The sequence below is a fragment of the Arachis duranensis genome, chromosome 9 (assembly GCF_000817695.3).
Source record: "Arachis duranensis cultivar V14167 chromosome 9, aradu.V14167.gnm2.J7QH, whole genome shotgun sequence".
NCBI classification, from domain to species: Eukaryota; Viridiplantae; Streptophyta; class Magnoliopsida; order Fabales; family Fabaceae; genus Arachis; species Arachis duranensis.
The window spans coordinates 115,800,554-115,817,223 of NC_029780.3; the positions used below are offsets into that span (position 1 = coordinate 115,800,554).

Sequence of the window (16,670 nt, forward strand, 5' to 3'; positions counted from 1 at the left end):
ATATAGCTATCATCAAGTTTATGTTCATGCTCATGTTCATGGCAATTCAGTTGAACACAAAGAAATCGAACAGAAATGCATAATAATAGTACCAATTGCAACGATTCCAATAGTGTCCGTTTTGATGTCAATCAGAATTCAGACAAACTCATCATCTGCTATGTTGAATTCTCATTTCACTTTCTACGTTATGTTCTTCGTTATTCATTAATCTGATAATTTCACATCACAATACAATCTTACAATATCTACTGAATTTGAAGAGAATGGAATGGAATGGTAAAATAAATGATTGAGCTTGGGTAATACAAAATTGAATTGGAACCCAAAATTTTGCAGAAATAGATAGAAATACATATATCTCTATCTCTCCGTCCCTGAATTTGTTCGCACTTAGACCATAAATGGCAGAGTTGGAAAATAAGGACGACAAAAACAAAAGGAAGCAACACAAAAAGAGGAAAATATATATAGATACACGCTCACTCAGCCTTTCCTTCTTTCACCCAAGGTTTTGTAAAGGAACCACGCTTTATTTTTAAAAAATATTTTTTTAGTATTTTTATTTTTATTATTAAAAATTTATCAAATACACTAAAAAATAAAAAAAAATTATTAAAATTTTTTTTATCAAAATAATAAAACCTAAAGAAATACGTTGTCCATTATTCACATTATTTATAATCTTCTCTGTTATCTATTTAATAAAATTGCTTTCTTAATATTTATTTAAGTGTGAAATACTAAATTACTTAACAATTAATATGATCATTTTAGCTATTATTTTTACATAAAATATCTTTATGTGAGTAGTTATTATTATCTTATTACACATTTATTACACAAATAAGTTGTTTCATGCAATAGTTGTTATACTTTACTCTTCAATTTTTTATTTTTTGTCTATGGTTATAAATATAAATGCAATTCTATTTCTTTTTCCAATTGCATTCATATATTGAGTTTATTATTAATGTTTTCTTGTATATTTTTTTTTTTGGTGACCAATGTTTTCTTGTATATGAATAACCATAGTTGATAATATTCGTCTAACTAATTATAATTATAATTTTATTCTAAAGAGAAGTTTATTTTTGCAATTAAAGAATACGTTACAAAAAGCCAATAGCATAAATAATTACTTTTAGTTCTGCACAAACGCATAGATCTAAATCTAGTTTTATTTAATTGAGTGACAATTTTTTAGTTTTTATTACGCTAGTGTTTTAAGAACGTAAAAAAAAAAAGGTTTAAATATGAAAAGTAAAATCTTAATTTAGTTCTGAAAAAATATAGGTTAAAATATTGAAATATTAGCAACATCAACATCAACGATTCCAAAACATTGATTTCGTTTTTATTTTCCAGGGCATGAATAGCAATCCGAATAGCTTCCTCATGTTCATCCCATATTTGCTGAATTTGCAACTCATATTTTGTATGTCTAATTATTTGTTTGTAACCTTTCTAAACAAAAAGTAGTTACATAAAAGCTACAAAGTACACTAGGCTAACCATGAGGGCTGATCTCAACAGAAAGGAACTAAGCCACAAAATGGTTAACACACAAGTATGTGCTTCCTTTACTTGGAATACATAATAATGATGAGTATCTCTCTACTGCGGCTGAGGCCTTGTCTGTACAATGAAGATGTCTTTTCCAACAAGACATCCCTCCACATCCTGTGGGCAACCAAATTTCCTCTCAAGGAAAAACCCCACCGAACAAAGGCGTTGACCGAGTTGTCTACGGAAAACTGGATCAACAGTCAGCGGTTTCTTGCTGTAATCCACAGTCAAACGGATAACCTCTCCATCCGCAGGTCCTGCTCCACGTACCAGCAATTCCTCACTAAAGTTTGCAAAAGCCAGCGTTTGCACTTGACCGTTGAATTTACCTGTTGATATACGCCATGGAGTACCCCTGGTACCAGAAGCCAGAGTTTCACCAAGGCCAGAAGCAATCTCGGCCGCCACAACATTATTATCCTGCTCTGTTGGGCTGACAGTGTGTAGTACAAATGATAGATCTGGCGAAAGCATTTCTTGGACTAAAACTGCCATGGAAGCTTCCTTCTGCGGCACACCAGCAGCACGGCGACTCAAAACTGCTCGCCGTGTGTATAGCGAAGCCCACACTTGGCTAACTGCAGATCCAAAAACTGTTGGATTGGAAGGACTAACATTGGGTATTGATTCGTAGAGTCCAGCAGCTGACATTCCAGCCAAGTCTTCAACGTTGGCGCTGGAACGAACAATCAATCGTGCATTGCTTGGAAACATTCTCTCAATGCTTTCAATCACATCTTTTGATGGCTTCAAGGAAGAAATCAATTGCTGCAATTGATGGCATAGCTCATCAAGCTCACCACCCTCTAGTTTTGCAGTTTCTATCTTTTCCAACAACGACCTAAATGTTTCAGTGCAGTTACTATTCTCTAGCTCCAATTCCATGGATCCAAATGGTAAAACTGCCCCAGCAGGAACTCGAAAAGAAGCCGGCACTCCCTGATCACTGTAAACTGTAGTTGAAAATCATGTTTTCATATAGTTAGATACTACCTTGACTCTTGATGAAGTCACAGAAAATATGATCAGGAAGAATAAATACTTGCTGCCAATAATTATGATGCACATTCTTGATATCCTCAGTTAGTCTATGATTCTGACAATTGACTATCAAAATTTCATAGGCATTTTACTATATTAAACTTTCTTTCATGAAGATGTAATAGGTTCTTCTAGAGACAATAGAAGAATTCATCAAGTGGGAGAGCGAAGAATTCAACCACATGACATCCTCCTCTACATGCAAGAAAAAATATAAAATAAAAATGCAACAAAACATCAACCCTCAATAAATAAATAAATAAAACACAATAGTCAGATTTCGGATTTTAAAAATAAAACGAAATTTTAAAAAATAGATAGATGATATCATATCCATTAGCACAGGAAGATATCATCAAAAACACAAGAATGGGGCTTAAGGTTAGTTGTTGCATTATCCACATGCAACTATGCAAGAGAGTGGGCAACATAAGTACAATATTACTTTGGCTTCATATTACCTTTATCAGAAACAGAGGACAATGAAGACAAACGACCACATGCAGCTGCCTTTGCACCAGAAGTCTCTGTTTCTGCATCAGGAAGCAAGATAACTCCTCCAGAAGAAGCACCCTTGATATGGTTAAAGTTAACCATTACTTTGAAGTTCTTATAATAGAGAAATTAAAGAAAGGTAATTAAATAAATTCTCTAGGTATAAAGATCATGAGAATTTGGGATGTAGCTGGGCCATTAGTAAGCCTGAAGCATCAGCAGCCATTACTCTGAGTATCATATTAGATAACGTGTTGCAATATATAAAGCATTAATCTCTAATGATTTAAGTCTAGTACTAGAGTAGTTCTGTCTGTACAAGCCCGGCTCAATAAGACTACAAACCAAACAAGATAATGTGCTTAACAAACTTTGACTATTAATTACCTGCATGGCTGCAGTCTTAGAGAAACAGACAACCTAAAGGGTTATGTTACCAGGTGAAGGATTAGAACTGTCTGCTGTCTGAACAGGGTTCCTGAAGGACCTACCTTGTTCTAAAGGGATTGACCTCTAGATGATTTACTTTTTACTTCTGTATGACCAATACACTTCAGCACCAAATACTGTTGTTATGTGAAATATAAAGAAAGGTGTGAAGGATTTTATAAAATAATTGGAGTAAAGTACGAAAATTACCTATGGAAGATCATGTGGCGAACAAAATTACACATGAAAGAACTAATGTTCATCCAATATACCCAAAAGACTTATTTTTAGGGGTCAAATCTTCCTAAAAGGTGGGCATTTTTGTCTGCAACATGGGTATTTTGCCCTCTAAATAAAGCTTTTTTGGTATACGGGATGAAGTTTTATTTTTCATGGGTAATTTTGATACTTCACTCAATAATTGGTATTAGGAAATCGTTATGGAACTCGGTAAGTAATTATTTGTAGTGCACCCAAAGTGTTATCATAGGATTGAATACCATTTTGGTGAATTACACTTCCATCCTCTATTAATTCTTCACTGATGAAAGGATTTTATCTCTACCATGCAACACCATTATTCAACGTCATTAAAATGTTATTGCTAATAAATTCTTTTAACGCTAAATCTAACCACGTTCAACAAGCTGAAAGTTCACTTCTGAACACAAAACAAAGTCAACTCATAAACAATAATGTATTAACTTAAAAAATATCAGAGTAAATGAGTTTATTGTTCTCTACCTGAATATAATTGGAGATTCTACCAGCAGAGAAAGATGAAATGTCAACTCCAGAGAAACTGTCATCAGAAGTTTTAACTGAATATTTGTCATCAGAATCAACTAAAGAGGACAGCTTCAGATTCACACCCGTGGGAGATGCTTCCAGCCTGAAAAGTTAATTGAAACAACAAACAAAGAAAATGGAAAACATTATAGCATTAGATATATTGACAACATGGAAGAAATAATTTGGGGGGAAAATAATTCAGTTTTCAGACTAGTAATCTGGAACAAAAAGTTTAACTTAAAATATAACCTCACAGGTGACCCGACAAGACTTTTTATATTAGCAACTTCTTCTTCATCTTCACAAGTGACAAATACAACCTTTTCCTGTATAGACAATAGCTTTATGGATGTCATTAACATGAATTTCACACCTCAACATAATTAAGTGGATACTTGAAAGACTTGCCTGCCGCGCCCTAACACCAAGATGAGATAAGTGAGGTAGCTCTTGCTGAAGTATGACTCCCACTATGTTCTTCCCAGCAGCAGTAACCTGCCAGCATAATTTAAAATAAATCAACATTAAAGTATTTAGCACTCAGTGTACCCACCAAGGTACAACATTACCTCTTCATCACCATCAGCTTTGTTAACAAGAAGGATAATAGGTCCTTCTGTTGGTGATGGTAGTGATCCCGGAACAATCCTTTCAACCTAGGTTAAACAAATAAGAAAAATACGTGAGTTAGAGTGGAGTGACCGAAGGGAAGCTAAGTCAAAACAAACTGGAAATATGTGCTATTTGCCTATTTGGAGTGGACTCACCCCCATCCAAAGGGAAGGAGGGTCATTATTTTTTTCTCTGTTGTTTGGATATGGTAATCCTATCCTAGTTTATTGCTTATTTGGTTCTTTGAGGACCTTGATGTCCCTTTGGTCCAATTACTGATAGAAAAGAACAATGAGAGTGTGTTTTCTTGTCTTGTTTCTTACACTGATTCTCTCCTTCCCATTAATACCTTACTGCTTCTGTTGACTATCTTAAGTCCTATGTGTGAAGAATGCTTCAAAAGCTCATGCCACGATGGGTGGCAAAGGAGTGTGCATGTGGAAAAGGTGGCTCTAGTGAAAGATGAGACCTAGCATTTGATTTCATTACCTGCTTAAAAAACACACTGTGAACTGCTAGTTTGTCTATGTAGTCAAAATAAAATTTTTGATGGATATGATTGCTAAGTTGAAGTGTTGCATAACATGCTCAGATCTTCAGAGTTGACGACTAAGACACACACACTCTCTCTCTCTCTCTGCCACTTCATCTGTATGAATCTATCTTCACATGATATTTCTAAGTGTAGTTCAGTACCTGAACCAATGTTCCTGAAACAGCTCCTGGAACAAGAACATCCCAACCTTGAGAACCAAGACTACTTCTAACAGCTTTTAGAAGAAGAGTGCATAATTTCGAAACCTGAAATATCACACTAAGAATTTCCAGTAGAGAAGTTAGTTATGGCAATGAAATCCAAGTCGATGAATAAATAAAAAGAAAGCACACAAACTGCTGAGATCACTAAATTATAATTACTACGACTTCTCTCAATAAAATGCCGAGGATAATGCAGTCATACCCAGCACGAATTTCAGCTTCTGTATATGTTCGGACATTGTTTTCAGGAATTCCTAGAGCTTTTCCTAGCATCTGCGGCATTAAAAGTGAAAACTTAGTTTATTTCAAGTTATATGCAATTATGCATCATATAAAGAGGATTCTAGAGTCAAATATAAAAATTTTCAAAAAATACTTAATTTGTTACTATATTTCAAGGAATGGATTTGCCTCAACAGTATGGGTTCGTCTTTTTACAATAGGGTTGTCTTTTGAGTGTGATATGTTGAACATTCTAGTAAGCCACAAATCAAATTATTTAGGGTTATTAGGACTAGAAAACTGTTTCATTTTTCAATTTATCTTTTGCTTGTAGGAAAATTTTGTAGATGATTTATAAAATATTGTGATCAATAATTTTATACATTGCCATCAAGCTATCATGCATTTAGAGAATAATAGTACACTTTTTAACCTCGACTTTTTGGGGGAATATCTTAAGAAGTTCTTCAGTATATTCATCAGTTAGCCTTTTTGTTCTATCAAGAGTAGCTTTCAGTCTCAATGTCCAAATAGTCTTGCCATCTTCATTCCCTAATAAAAGACAAAGGGGATTAAATTTAACAGGAAAAATTAATCAAGGTAAGACCTAAGAAAGTTTACCTTCCAAATCAGAAAGGCCTTGTTTACTCCAGGCACTGAGCTCATTTTCGATAGCACCACATTCTTCTGGTTTCCAATTAGACAATTTCAGCTGGTGGACTCCAATAGTAAGGGCTCCAAGAGGATCATTCCATGAAGCTACACTTTTTGACTGCACATTTGCAGCCAGCCAACGAGCACCCCCCAGAACTTCAAGCACATTGAGATATCTATTCATATGAATTCAAAAGTTAACACACTACCAAGAAAGGTTTTGTGTTCTTGTAAGTAACACGTAGCCAAAAAGTTCTACATCTGCATCAAATATTTGGCTTCACTTTAACACTACTCTTTATCATTTGCAATTATTAAAATTAGTTGATATATTTTAAGTCCCAAATTACATTATGGATTTAGTCAAGATAGTCTTTATAAACACTAGGGTGCATCTGCCCAGTTGATCTAGCTTTTGGGTTTGAATTGAGCCCACAATATTTGAACAGTACTAGAGTGTATTTTGTAATTGATAATACGCCACGTGTATGTGTTCATTTCTTCCAAATTTCACACTTTAGATATTCCTAGGCATGTTCAATATGGTGTAAGGATAGGGCTATGATAGCTTTTTATTCTTTTCCAATAAAAGACAGCCTTCTTGAACTTATCCATCTCTCTCCCTTTAAGCTAATTTGAAGTGTAATCAAGTTTACAATATTAAGAATATAATTTTTTAAATAAATTCAAGGTCTAACAAAAATCTATCTCAATATAACTAGAGTAACTATATACTATATTCAGAGGGTAGCTAATAATGTCTAAGTACACCTGACTTTTGCATAACATTGTACTCTTTATATATTTCACAAAACTCATTAGCATCTGAGATCTGATAGTCATTCAAACTGTGAAGCAGAAAAAGGTATGGCAAGAACCTGCTCAAAAGAACAAACGAGTAATCCTCAAGGCCAATCTCACATAAGCGCCACTGTACCTCCAAATAAACAGAAAAGGAAAAAAAATTAAAGCATGCCAGCATTCTTCCAATAGCTATCTAGACTAAATTTTACCAAACAATTAAAAAAAGTAGTGTCACCTTTTGCCGCATAGCTATTGCTGAATCTGGAGCATCATTCCTGAGACCACTTTCGAGACCCTTTACAATAATTTCTCTCAAAGCATTCAAAGATTCCATGGTTTTAAATAGAAGTTTAATTCCTTTTTCTTCTGAATCAGAAGTTGATTCTGATGCAGCATCCAAATCCTGAAGAAGTAATCAACATTGTCCCTTAGCAGTACATACAACTATGAGTACCAGAATAAAGCTTATTCCTTAATAGAAAGGGAAAGGAGGGAGTTCATATCCAAGAAATATGTTGACAACCACAATATGACTGAGAGAATCATACATCAAATAAGATATTAAATTAGCATCCTAAATTAGATGCTAAATTGCAAACACACATTCTCATTTCTTACTCATGGCTTAGTCCGGGAAGCAAAATAAAACAGTAGGATAATAGAGATTTCACATTAATTCAGAGTACTCTAAGGTTCCTATGCAAGTAGTATTTTATATATTTAACTATGAAAATAGTAGAAGGGCAATGATTAGTATTTCCATACAAGGATATGGATTAAGATAGAAGCACCATAACAGACTGATCAAATTACTTCAGCATATAGTTTATTTTTTCACATCCTAAATCTCATTCAATAATTAGTATAACACAGACCCTGAGACCAAACCAAGAAATAAAATTGGCAGATAGCAGAACAGGGAGGAAGTAAGAAAGAAATAGCAAATCCACCTTTTTGCACTCCAAGAACGAGTTAAGTGCTGAAATGGCATGCTCATCCATAGATTCACGAATTGATTCTAGCTGTTCAGCAAGACTGCAGCATGATAAAGTCATACAATAAGATATCAAAATTATGATTGCCCAACCATGAATAAGTTAGTTGGCTGTAAAAGTGATTTGACTATCTCTTTGAGATTAAGGTACTATGTTCACTCTTAAAGTGAACAATAATTAAGTTACATAAACAGAACAAGAAATGATGTTTTTTCTCTCTCTTACAGCTGCTGGAAATCACAAGAGACAGCAAGGTATGATGCAACAGTAAGGTTGCTGTTGTATGACTTTGGTGGTCACAACCCAGAGTTTCTAGTCCTGGGAACAGGAACAATCTTAACACAAGGGGAAATGTTGCATGACACTCACCAAACCACACAATTGCACAGATGCATGCACTGGATTGCATGCTCAGTCTTGTCAATGAATGCATGAAGTTTCATGATCGATCTATTGGTTTATAATGTCTAATCATGCATTCAAATGATGTAGTGATCCAGTAGAAGGTTAAAGGTCTTCAAGAGAAAATACCATGACATATAACATGTCTCATAATATGATATTTTGAATTAAGATAAGCAAAACAAGTTTAATTTACATATGTTTACAAGTGATACTGAGAATTCAAGATAAACCTGCCAGCATTAAAGAAGTCTTTGAGTTCTTGATGAAAGATCTTGAATTGCTCCACAAATGCTTGACTATATTCTCCTGGGTTCTTTGTGATTTTAGCAAGCATAGCTTCTGTTGCAACCAAATCTTCAGGACCAGCATTTCGGTGAAGCTTGTTTTGTATAGTGTGCTTAATTTGTAACTGCCCAAAAAGAGCATGAAACAGGCAATCTATCATTTACATTAAACTGAAATGGGATTACATACTTGAGGTACTGTGGGAAAACAACCTTGAGGTCATGTGGGATGTCATTCCGGTGAGCAATATCTCTAATTCGAGTCAGAGGAACAGATGCAGTGAATTCAGCCTTGAAAGATGGCAAACATGGATGAATCTTACGGATGACAAGAACTTCCTGTATATCAATGAAAAGTTATGGTAAATGAAAGAAGCAAGGCCCAAATTCTATTAGACAGCAAGACACAATATGTAGCAAATGGAAAACCAAACATTATATTAATTGACAATTGGAGAACTTCCAGAACAATTTCCACTAGGGATTATGCGTAGAATGTAAATTTCCTTAAAATTACAGAGCGACATTTTAGTACAGAATTAAAGTCAGAACAACTCTAGTTGACTGAATGTGAACTGTAGAACCAAGCCTGAAATGTGGCCAGAATACAATCACCTTCATAACTCCACATCAAAATACATAATCATTGATAGAAAGGGGAAGAAAAAAAGGGGTGACAAAAAAACTTACTGAAGGCGTAACTCAATTTTATCTCATGCACTAGTATATGATAGAAACTTACGGAAATGCATATTTATAATAGATCCACTTCTACAGAGGTTAGTACTAACCGGTGGTGATATATCCTTCCGGCTTGTATGCCGCTCTAATTCACGAAATATAAGCCTTGAAATCTCAGCATGCCTATTTGGGCGATGGTGACCTCCATCTTCAAAACAAGGAATCTGCCCTGTGTTTATCCACTGCATAAGATGAACTACGAATGACTCAGATGGTTATACAAGAGGAACAAAAGCACAAACGTATCAAACACAATAAAGCCAAAAAAAAACAGAACAAGACCTTGAGATAGATGGCAGAGTATATGAGAGCATCCAGTGAATCTCCTCCCTGCAGACTTCCATCTATAATATCGCGAACGATATCAAGCTTGAAAGCGAAAAATGGTGAACGAAATTAATACATTTATTAATCTAACATGATTGAAAATATGCAGAAAGATTGAACAATTAGGAAAAGTAGTAATTTGCAGCAAATGTACCTTTCTCCACCAGTTCCTGGCACTTTGATCACCTTCAACCAATCGGAGAGCCAAGCCTTGAAGACCAGAAGTGTCCCATTTCCGTTGAGTTTCATGGGATTCATGCTCGTTGGATCGCATAAAAGAAATGGATTTACCCTGCCACTGTCCCACAAAAGGACTGGTCTCGGAATCCGCTTCCAAGACAGGAGAAGCTCCATTACCCTCATCCTCAGCGGCGGACGCATCATCATCGCCGCCGCCATGGTCTTCGTCCAATTCCAAAGGCATGAGCTCCATATTCTCATCGGTAGCGTTCCATGTGGCAAGGGTGGCAAAATTGCCTGGCTTGGTGGGGAGTTTCAACACTCTGTTATCTCCATCTTCCCAAACAAGAGTGTTGTCGTTCTTCACAATAACGAACTTAAACTGGAGGGCGTTTTCGTCTTCTTGACCCGCTTTGAGGTCGAGGCTGAGGTCGCAGACCCATCCATTTTCTGTCCAGTTCATGGGAACATTGTTCTTCCAAGATCCAAGCTCTTTGGTTGATCCTAGAATCGCGACGTGATCGCCGAATTCAACTTGGTGATCTAACTGAACGTGAAGCTGGACTTTGTCCTTAGCCTTTGCCTTCTTCTTCTTCGTCGTGTGCTCTTCCCTAGTTTGAGTAGAGGAGAGAGCGGAGAGAGTGAGAAGGGGAAGAGTGTGGGTGGAACGGAATCGGAGACGGCGAGTGAGAGGCGGAGGAAGGAAGAAGAAGGAGGAGGAAGGGGAAGAGGAAGAGGAAGATGGATGTGTGAATCTGAAGGGAGAAGTAGAAGAGTGGCACTGCAAGCCACGCACACAATCCATGGCTTCCAACGAACTCAATGGAGCTTTCAGTTGAGTCACTGTTAGTTAGAACTTAGAACTTCAAGTAGTAGAGAAAGAGAGAGAATAGTGTTATGTAATGCGTGCATTACTATTTTCTTTTCTTTATTTTATTGTATGTATGGCAACTATTGAGATTGAGATTCAGATTTGGCAGTAAATATCGCCACACTGCTATTTTGGAAGGTGAAGACTTAGAGCTATCCGCGTAAAATTGATAATTGAAAATAATTAATTAATAATTTAATTAAATTTATTAAATTATAATTTTTTACTTTTAAAAATACTTGCGGGATCAAAATTATATTATAGACACTTTTAAAAATGTAAATAATTATAAGATTGGACATTGGTATCAACTTAACATTAAAAATAAGTTCACCAAAAAATGTTATAAAAATTCTTGTAAATAATTATTCAATTTTACTAATATGATAATATATAAAAATTCTTCTAAAATTTAAATTTAAAAAGTGATACATTGTTGGTGTATTGTTTATTTGCTTACACGGTCAATAACTAAAGATCAATAATCTCTAGTGTCATCTAATTCGAAAACAAAATATAATAAACTATTGTGTTTTATAGAATTATCATACTAATTTTTCGGGAAGAAAAATCACCACTTATTTCAACAAAAAAGCCAACACAGGTTTTTGGTCTGAAAAATATAGACACTTTTGTATTCTCTCTCTGACCACACGTGAATATTTCATTGAAAGAAATTGGACGGTTCAAACAACAAGCATGGTTTGATATTTATCTAGATCATCCTCTAAGCAAACCCAAATTAGCTAGATATTTGTGTACAAGAATTTATAAATTTCTTTTTAGTCCTTTCTTCTTATTCAACACCAACAGGATCAATGTCAAGTTTCTTAGCCATTTTCCCCTTCTTCTCGAGAATATCCCTCTTAATCCTTTTTTTTTAAATTAAAAAAGGAGATTTATCTCTCTTAGATGTATGGCTCATTTAGTTTAACTTTGAAAGATTCCTTCAAATGCATAAGTAAACAACAACAAAGCAGAGCATAAAATTGGGATAATGTATGGGATGGAAAGCAATTTTCTTTGGAACTGAATGCATTGGGTTAGAAATTAACAAGACGTATTTGCGTACAAGCAATTGGCCACAATGACCTTGTATGTTGGACAAAAAGAAAATTACAACACCAGAGTCAGTTTTGCTACATTAAAAACAAAGAAAGAAGAGAAAAGGTCAAGGTTGCACAGCCTCCAAAAGTTTCTCATAAACTTGTCTAGCAGTCAAATCCTCCACCTGAAACAATCTTCAGATGTTCAGAACAAATTCAAAGTAGGGGACAACATCTTATGAGAGAATACATTTTGTTTGCCATTCATCACCATAAATACAATTTGAGAATTAGGATCATAAATCACGCAGAAAGGAATCAAAGGATGCTTGAATTGAAGGTGTATATGTAGTAATATAACTCACCACAAGTAGCTTTGACTTGTTATTCCATCCTCTCTGAAGAGTCATCTGACTCAATCTCAAACCCAAAACCTATGTCAAATAAGTAGCTGAGGTTTAGCGTAGAAACAAAATGATAAACATGTAAAGGGAAGCTAATAAATGCACAGCGCTCCCACCATTGTGGGTTTTGCAAGGGTCACATGAGTATGATTGCAACAATTCTGAACAGAGAAATGCTGCAAAATATCCCATGACCATCCCCAGTCACAAGGGCTACATTTAACACAGCACCAAAGCCGGCCCCTTACAAAATGAGTAACAAATAGATAAGAAACATACTTTTCCCATAAATTCCAATAGTTCGTTGTTTGCTTCTCCACGGGCAGCAGGAGCAGCTACAGTGACTCGAACATCATCCGCATTCACTCCTAAACCGAAGAAAACAAGATATAAATAATTCTCCAGATCAATCATTCCTTTACTAATAAGGTTGTACAGCAGTTCCTCTTCAACTATAAGTTAAAAAAATGACTACAAAATGTGGGTACAGGAAGACAACTTTTTACTATACCATTCACCATTTCCTCAGGTGCTTTCATTGCCCCCTCATTCATTACTATATTTTCATTTTTGGTTTCTCTCCACCTTCTCAATCAAGACCCAATGTCAACGGTGGTTTTATGCAACAAACCTTCCCTTGAACCCCATGAGACAATGAGACCTTTAACTAATGACATAATTCTAAAGACATAACTCAATCTTCGCTGCAATAATATTTAAGCTAGTTTTGTTTTCTAAGTTTCAGGCTTCCAATAGCTATGAAATTTTACTGAAGAAAGAGAGATATGCAAGCACGTAGAATTTGCTATGCTTGTAAGAATGTTACAAGTTTGGCATATTAAATTTGCAGTATCATCAAAATACCAAACCATAATAATGGGAATCGAAAAGAATCATTGGTCATTGAAAACTATATGACGGCATGGACAATCTTTTATTTGTATTATTAGTGGTCCACATTCCATATCATTAACAAACAGAACTCCATGGGGGCCAGTTTTCGATTTGCACTCTGTTCTATATCACTTATGTGTTTATTGAAGAAAAATAGTATAAAAGTATCAGTTGTAAGAAAGAAGCTACTTGTGATTGCAGATCTTTGTGCTCGATCTTCCACTTCTATCGCAACCTGAACAAGTCCTCCTTCAAGCTGGGAGATACACGGTGGAACTGGTGCATCCTAAAGAAGAAAGAAACCATGACACAACCAAATCACATTGAGAAGATGTATTATCATCTACATACATATCACTCAGGAATGGGGTACAAAGGTTTTTATGGACGAAATGAGAGACCTGTGGGTTGGTTTCAGCAGCTACAGTACTGAGTGCTCCATCAACAACATACACAAAAGATGAAAGTTCTAAATCTTGTTCTGCACGGTAACAAACAAAGAGACCACAACCAATACAATTCATGCGGAATTGTTTCTCGAGTTTGCCTTCGCCTCTGCGCCACGGCAATGTCAAAGTGAGCGAATGAGTATGTGACCAAGAATCAAAGAATATCACTATCAATTAATAAACCAACAAATCTGCATTTTCAGTGTTATGAACTACTATTAAGGACGATCAGAGCAAGTAAGTAAGTAATTAACCGTTTCAAGATAACTTTTCCGGCTTCATGAATGTTGAATCTAGCAAGATGTTTGTTCTTGTCTAAAACGTAGGCTTTATCGGTCTTCCTTTTGGGCATTTTCTGTAACTGAGTATCTTAGAGAGGATCAAGACAAAGAGAGATCGATTACATATATATTCTAACTATAATTAACAATGATCAAAAGGTAATTAGGGTTTAGTAAATAGAGGAATGGGATATGAACCAGTTATGAGGACGTGAGAACCACAGTGCTTGCAGTAATAAACAAAGAGATCGGAGTGAGGACCCTCCGGCGCTGCATCTTCACTTGAGTATGTATGTGTTGTCCTCTTCGGCATTCTCCTTTCTTCTTCCTTTCACTGCAACTCAATCAATATAAGATTCAATTCATTGCAAAGAATTTACCCTAACCCAATCAATCTAACACAAGCTAGTTGCTTATAAAGACGAGATGAAGAGAAACAGAGGCTGAACCACAGTAGCAGATTGACAGATTCTGAGTCCGCTGAATTCTGACGAACATGAAAGGTAATAATTGGGGTTTTGGGATAATATCAAGCGCCTCGCCTGAAAATTGAAGTCATCGTCTTCCTTTGGATTTCAAATCCCTGTTTATTTATTTTATTTATATAAGAAATAAGAATAAGAAAATGATATTAAGAGTGAGTTTATAATCCTAAAAGCAAGGGAATTCTTTTCAAGTTTTTTTCATCCTTTCTAACGGAGTTTAATTTTGATGGACAATGATTCAATAATAAAATATATTTTTTTAAATTTTTTAATAATTATTAAATAATTATTATTTAATTTTAATTATAACTTAATTTTTTATATATTATTTAATTATTAAATTTATTTTTTATTTTATAAATTATTATTTTATTATTCATCTATTGTATTTATTAATAATTAAAAACAAAAATAACAATAAAATAAATCTTTGTAATTTTTATAAATATTTTGACAATGAAAATAAAAAATATATAATATTCATATACAATAATAGAAAGTTGCTTATGAATTCTTTCATTCTCCTATTTCATTGAGATCTCAGAACATACAGAACAACAGAATATGGAATAGCATTTGAAAATTGAAATTATCTCATAAAATTAAGATTTTTTTATGAAAGAGTCTTCATGAAAAGCTTATGATTTTGCAACAAATGTATAGCCGGTTTGCATCCACCCCGGCCACTTGCCTAAGATGCATACTGAAAGCTGAATAAATTTCTCATGCCTTGTTTAAATGCCTTCTATCTTCAATAATTTGGAATCTAAACTTAATAATCCTGACCTATGGCAGAGAGAATAGGAGACCTTCATCAATTGGTGGCAACGAGCCTTATTTTGGACAGCTGCTCAAATTGAAGGTAGACAAAAGATCCTCTTCATCACGGCACTGTGTTTGAGCACTTGGAAAGAGAAGAATAGGTGTGTCTTTGAGAAGCTAATAAGCCTAGCGCCTAGGTGTGTCTTTGAGAAGCTAATAAGCCCAGCGCCGGAGATAGTGCAAGAAGCCAGCAGTCTAGTGCATGAACTCAATAGACATACCTGATGGATGCTGCTAATTTTTCTTTATTCTTATTTTACTTTTTCTTAAGCTATTTGTCTTCCAATCACATTTGGTGATAATTGGGAATACCCAACTTCTTTTGTACTTCCTTATGAAAATAACTTTATTTTATAATAATAAAATAATATCTATCTTTGAAAAAAAAAAAGAGCCCGCTTCAAAAGTTTTAAAAGTAATTTTATTTTTAGTTTTTGACTTATGAAAAGTAGTAGTATTAATATTAGGTGCAATTTTCAAAACTAAATTGCAGCTTTCTAAGAAGCTATTTAGAAGCTTACAGAGAAGTTTAAAAAATTACTTCTCTCATAATATTACTGTTTTTTTTATTACATTTCTATAAAATAAATAATTTTGAAATTAAAAATCCAAATATAAAATAACTTATTTATAAGCTACTTTTAATATAACAATTTACTGTTTAAGTAATTTTATCAAAAATAACGTAATTAAGTTATTTATCCAAACTGAGTTTAAGTTGTAGTTAAAATTAAATAAAGACTATTTAATAATTATAAAAAAAAATTAAAAAGAATATGTTTTGAGTTTTGTTACTTGAACCATTTAATGGTCCAAACATTCGAAGACATTTAAACCCTTTGCCAAAAAACTTTTACATAAATATTCAATTGCATTTGTTTTTTGGTTGATTATTTATAAGATGTTTATTTTTGAGTAATTACCTGAATTAATTTTTAAAATTTTTAAAATAGTATACTTTATTTCTTTAAATTTTAAAATACACAAAATAAATTTTAACATTTATTTTTGTTAGATAATACTGTTATCTTCTGATAATTTATACACATGGCCATTAAATGTCTGTGTATACAATCTAGATAAATTTTAAAAAATCTCAAAACAAACTC

General features: G+C 34.2%; 3 protein-coding genes across 3 annotated transcripts in view; all 3 read right to left on the reverse strand.

The window, feature by feature from the left end:
* The window catches only part of LOC107467692 (probable protein phosphatase 2C 33), a 2,881-nt gene extending 2,354 nt beyond the window's left edge, over positions 1-527 (reverse strand). The window contains exon 1 of the mRNA XM_016086855.3: positions 93-527. The gene's annotated coding sequence lies outside the window, so the exon portion shown is untranslated. The remainder of the gene's footprint in view (positions 1-92) is intronic.
* Positions 528-1,335: 808 nt separating this feature from the next.
* LOC107467656 (phosphoglucan, water dikinase, chloroplastic) lies at positions 1,336-11,248 on the reverse strand. Its single transcript, XM_016086802.3, has 18 exons — positions 10,284-11,248; positions 10,085-10,171; positions 9,853-9,984; positions 9,275-9,400; positions 9,008-9,186; positions 8,328-8,412; positions 7,613-7,780; positions 7,452-7,504; positions 6,541-6,749; positions 6,353-6,471; positions 5,900-5,970; positions 5,635-5,752; positions 4,896-4,982; positions 4,735-4,821; positions 4,576-4,652; positions 4,279-4,426; positions 3,072-3,183; positions 1,336-2,522 (listed from the first exon to the last, which is right to left on the reverse strand). Exons 1-18 carry the CDS (start codon positions 11,112-11,114, stop codon positions 1,618-1,620), a joined length of 3,594 nt encoding a protein of 1,197 aa, XP_015942288.1. The 5' UTR covers positions 11,115-11,248; the 3' UTR covers positions 1,336-1,617.
* A 949-nt stretch (positions 11,249-12,197) lies between these two features.
* LOC107467657 (UPF0235 protein At5g63440) lies at positions 12,198-14,871 on the reverse strand. The gene is made up of 8 exons (XM_016086803.2): positions 14,704-14,871; positions 14,453-14,588; positions 14,228-14,342; positions 13,926-14,079; positions 13,714-13,810; positions 12,910-12,998; positions 12,592-12,660; positions 12,198-12,411 (listed from the first exon to the last, which is right to left on the reverse strand). The coding sequence occupies exons 2-8, from the start codon at positions 14,565-14,567 to the stop codon at positions 12,352-12,354; spliced, it is 699 nt and encodes a 232-aa protein (XP_015942289.1). The 5' UTR covers positions 14,568-14,588; positions 14,704-14,871; the 3' UTR covers positions 12,198-12,351.
* Positions 14,872-16,670: the final 1,799 nt, after the last annotated feature.

What these genes read in the sequence shown, in the direction of transcription:
- LOC107467657 (XM_016086803.2), bottom strand. Translation starts at nt 14,567, where the DNA reads ATGCCGAAGAGGACAACACATACATACTCAAGTGAAGATGCAGCGCCG. An exon ending in ACAAAGATCTGCAATCACAA is followed by an intron (nt 12,999 to 13,713) that starts GTAGCTTCTTTC and finishes TCTTCGGTTTAG; the next exon opens with GAGTGAATGCGGATGATGTT. An exon ending in TATTGGAATTTATGGGAAAA is followed by an intron (nt 12,661 to 12,909) that starts GTATGTTTCTTA and finishes TATTTGACATAG; the next exon opens with GTTTTGGGTTTGAGATTGAG.
- LOC107467656 (XM_016086802.3), bottom strand. Translation starts at nt 11,114, where the DNA reads ATGGATTGTGTGCGTGGCTTGCAGTGCCACTCTTCTACTTCTCCCTTC. An exon ending in CGTTCTTGGAGTGCAAAAAG is followed by an intron (nt 7,781 to 8,327) that starts GTGGATTTGCTA and finishes TTACTTCTTCAG; the next exon opens with GATTTGGATGCTGCATCAGA. An exon ending in AAGCTGATGGTGATGAAGAG is followed by an intron (nt 4,822 to 4,895) that starts GTAATGTTGTAC and finishes TTATGCTGGCAG; the next exon opens with GTTACTGCTGCTGGGAAGAA.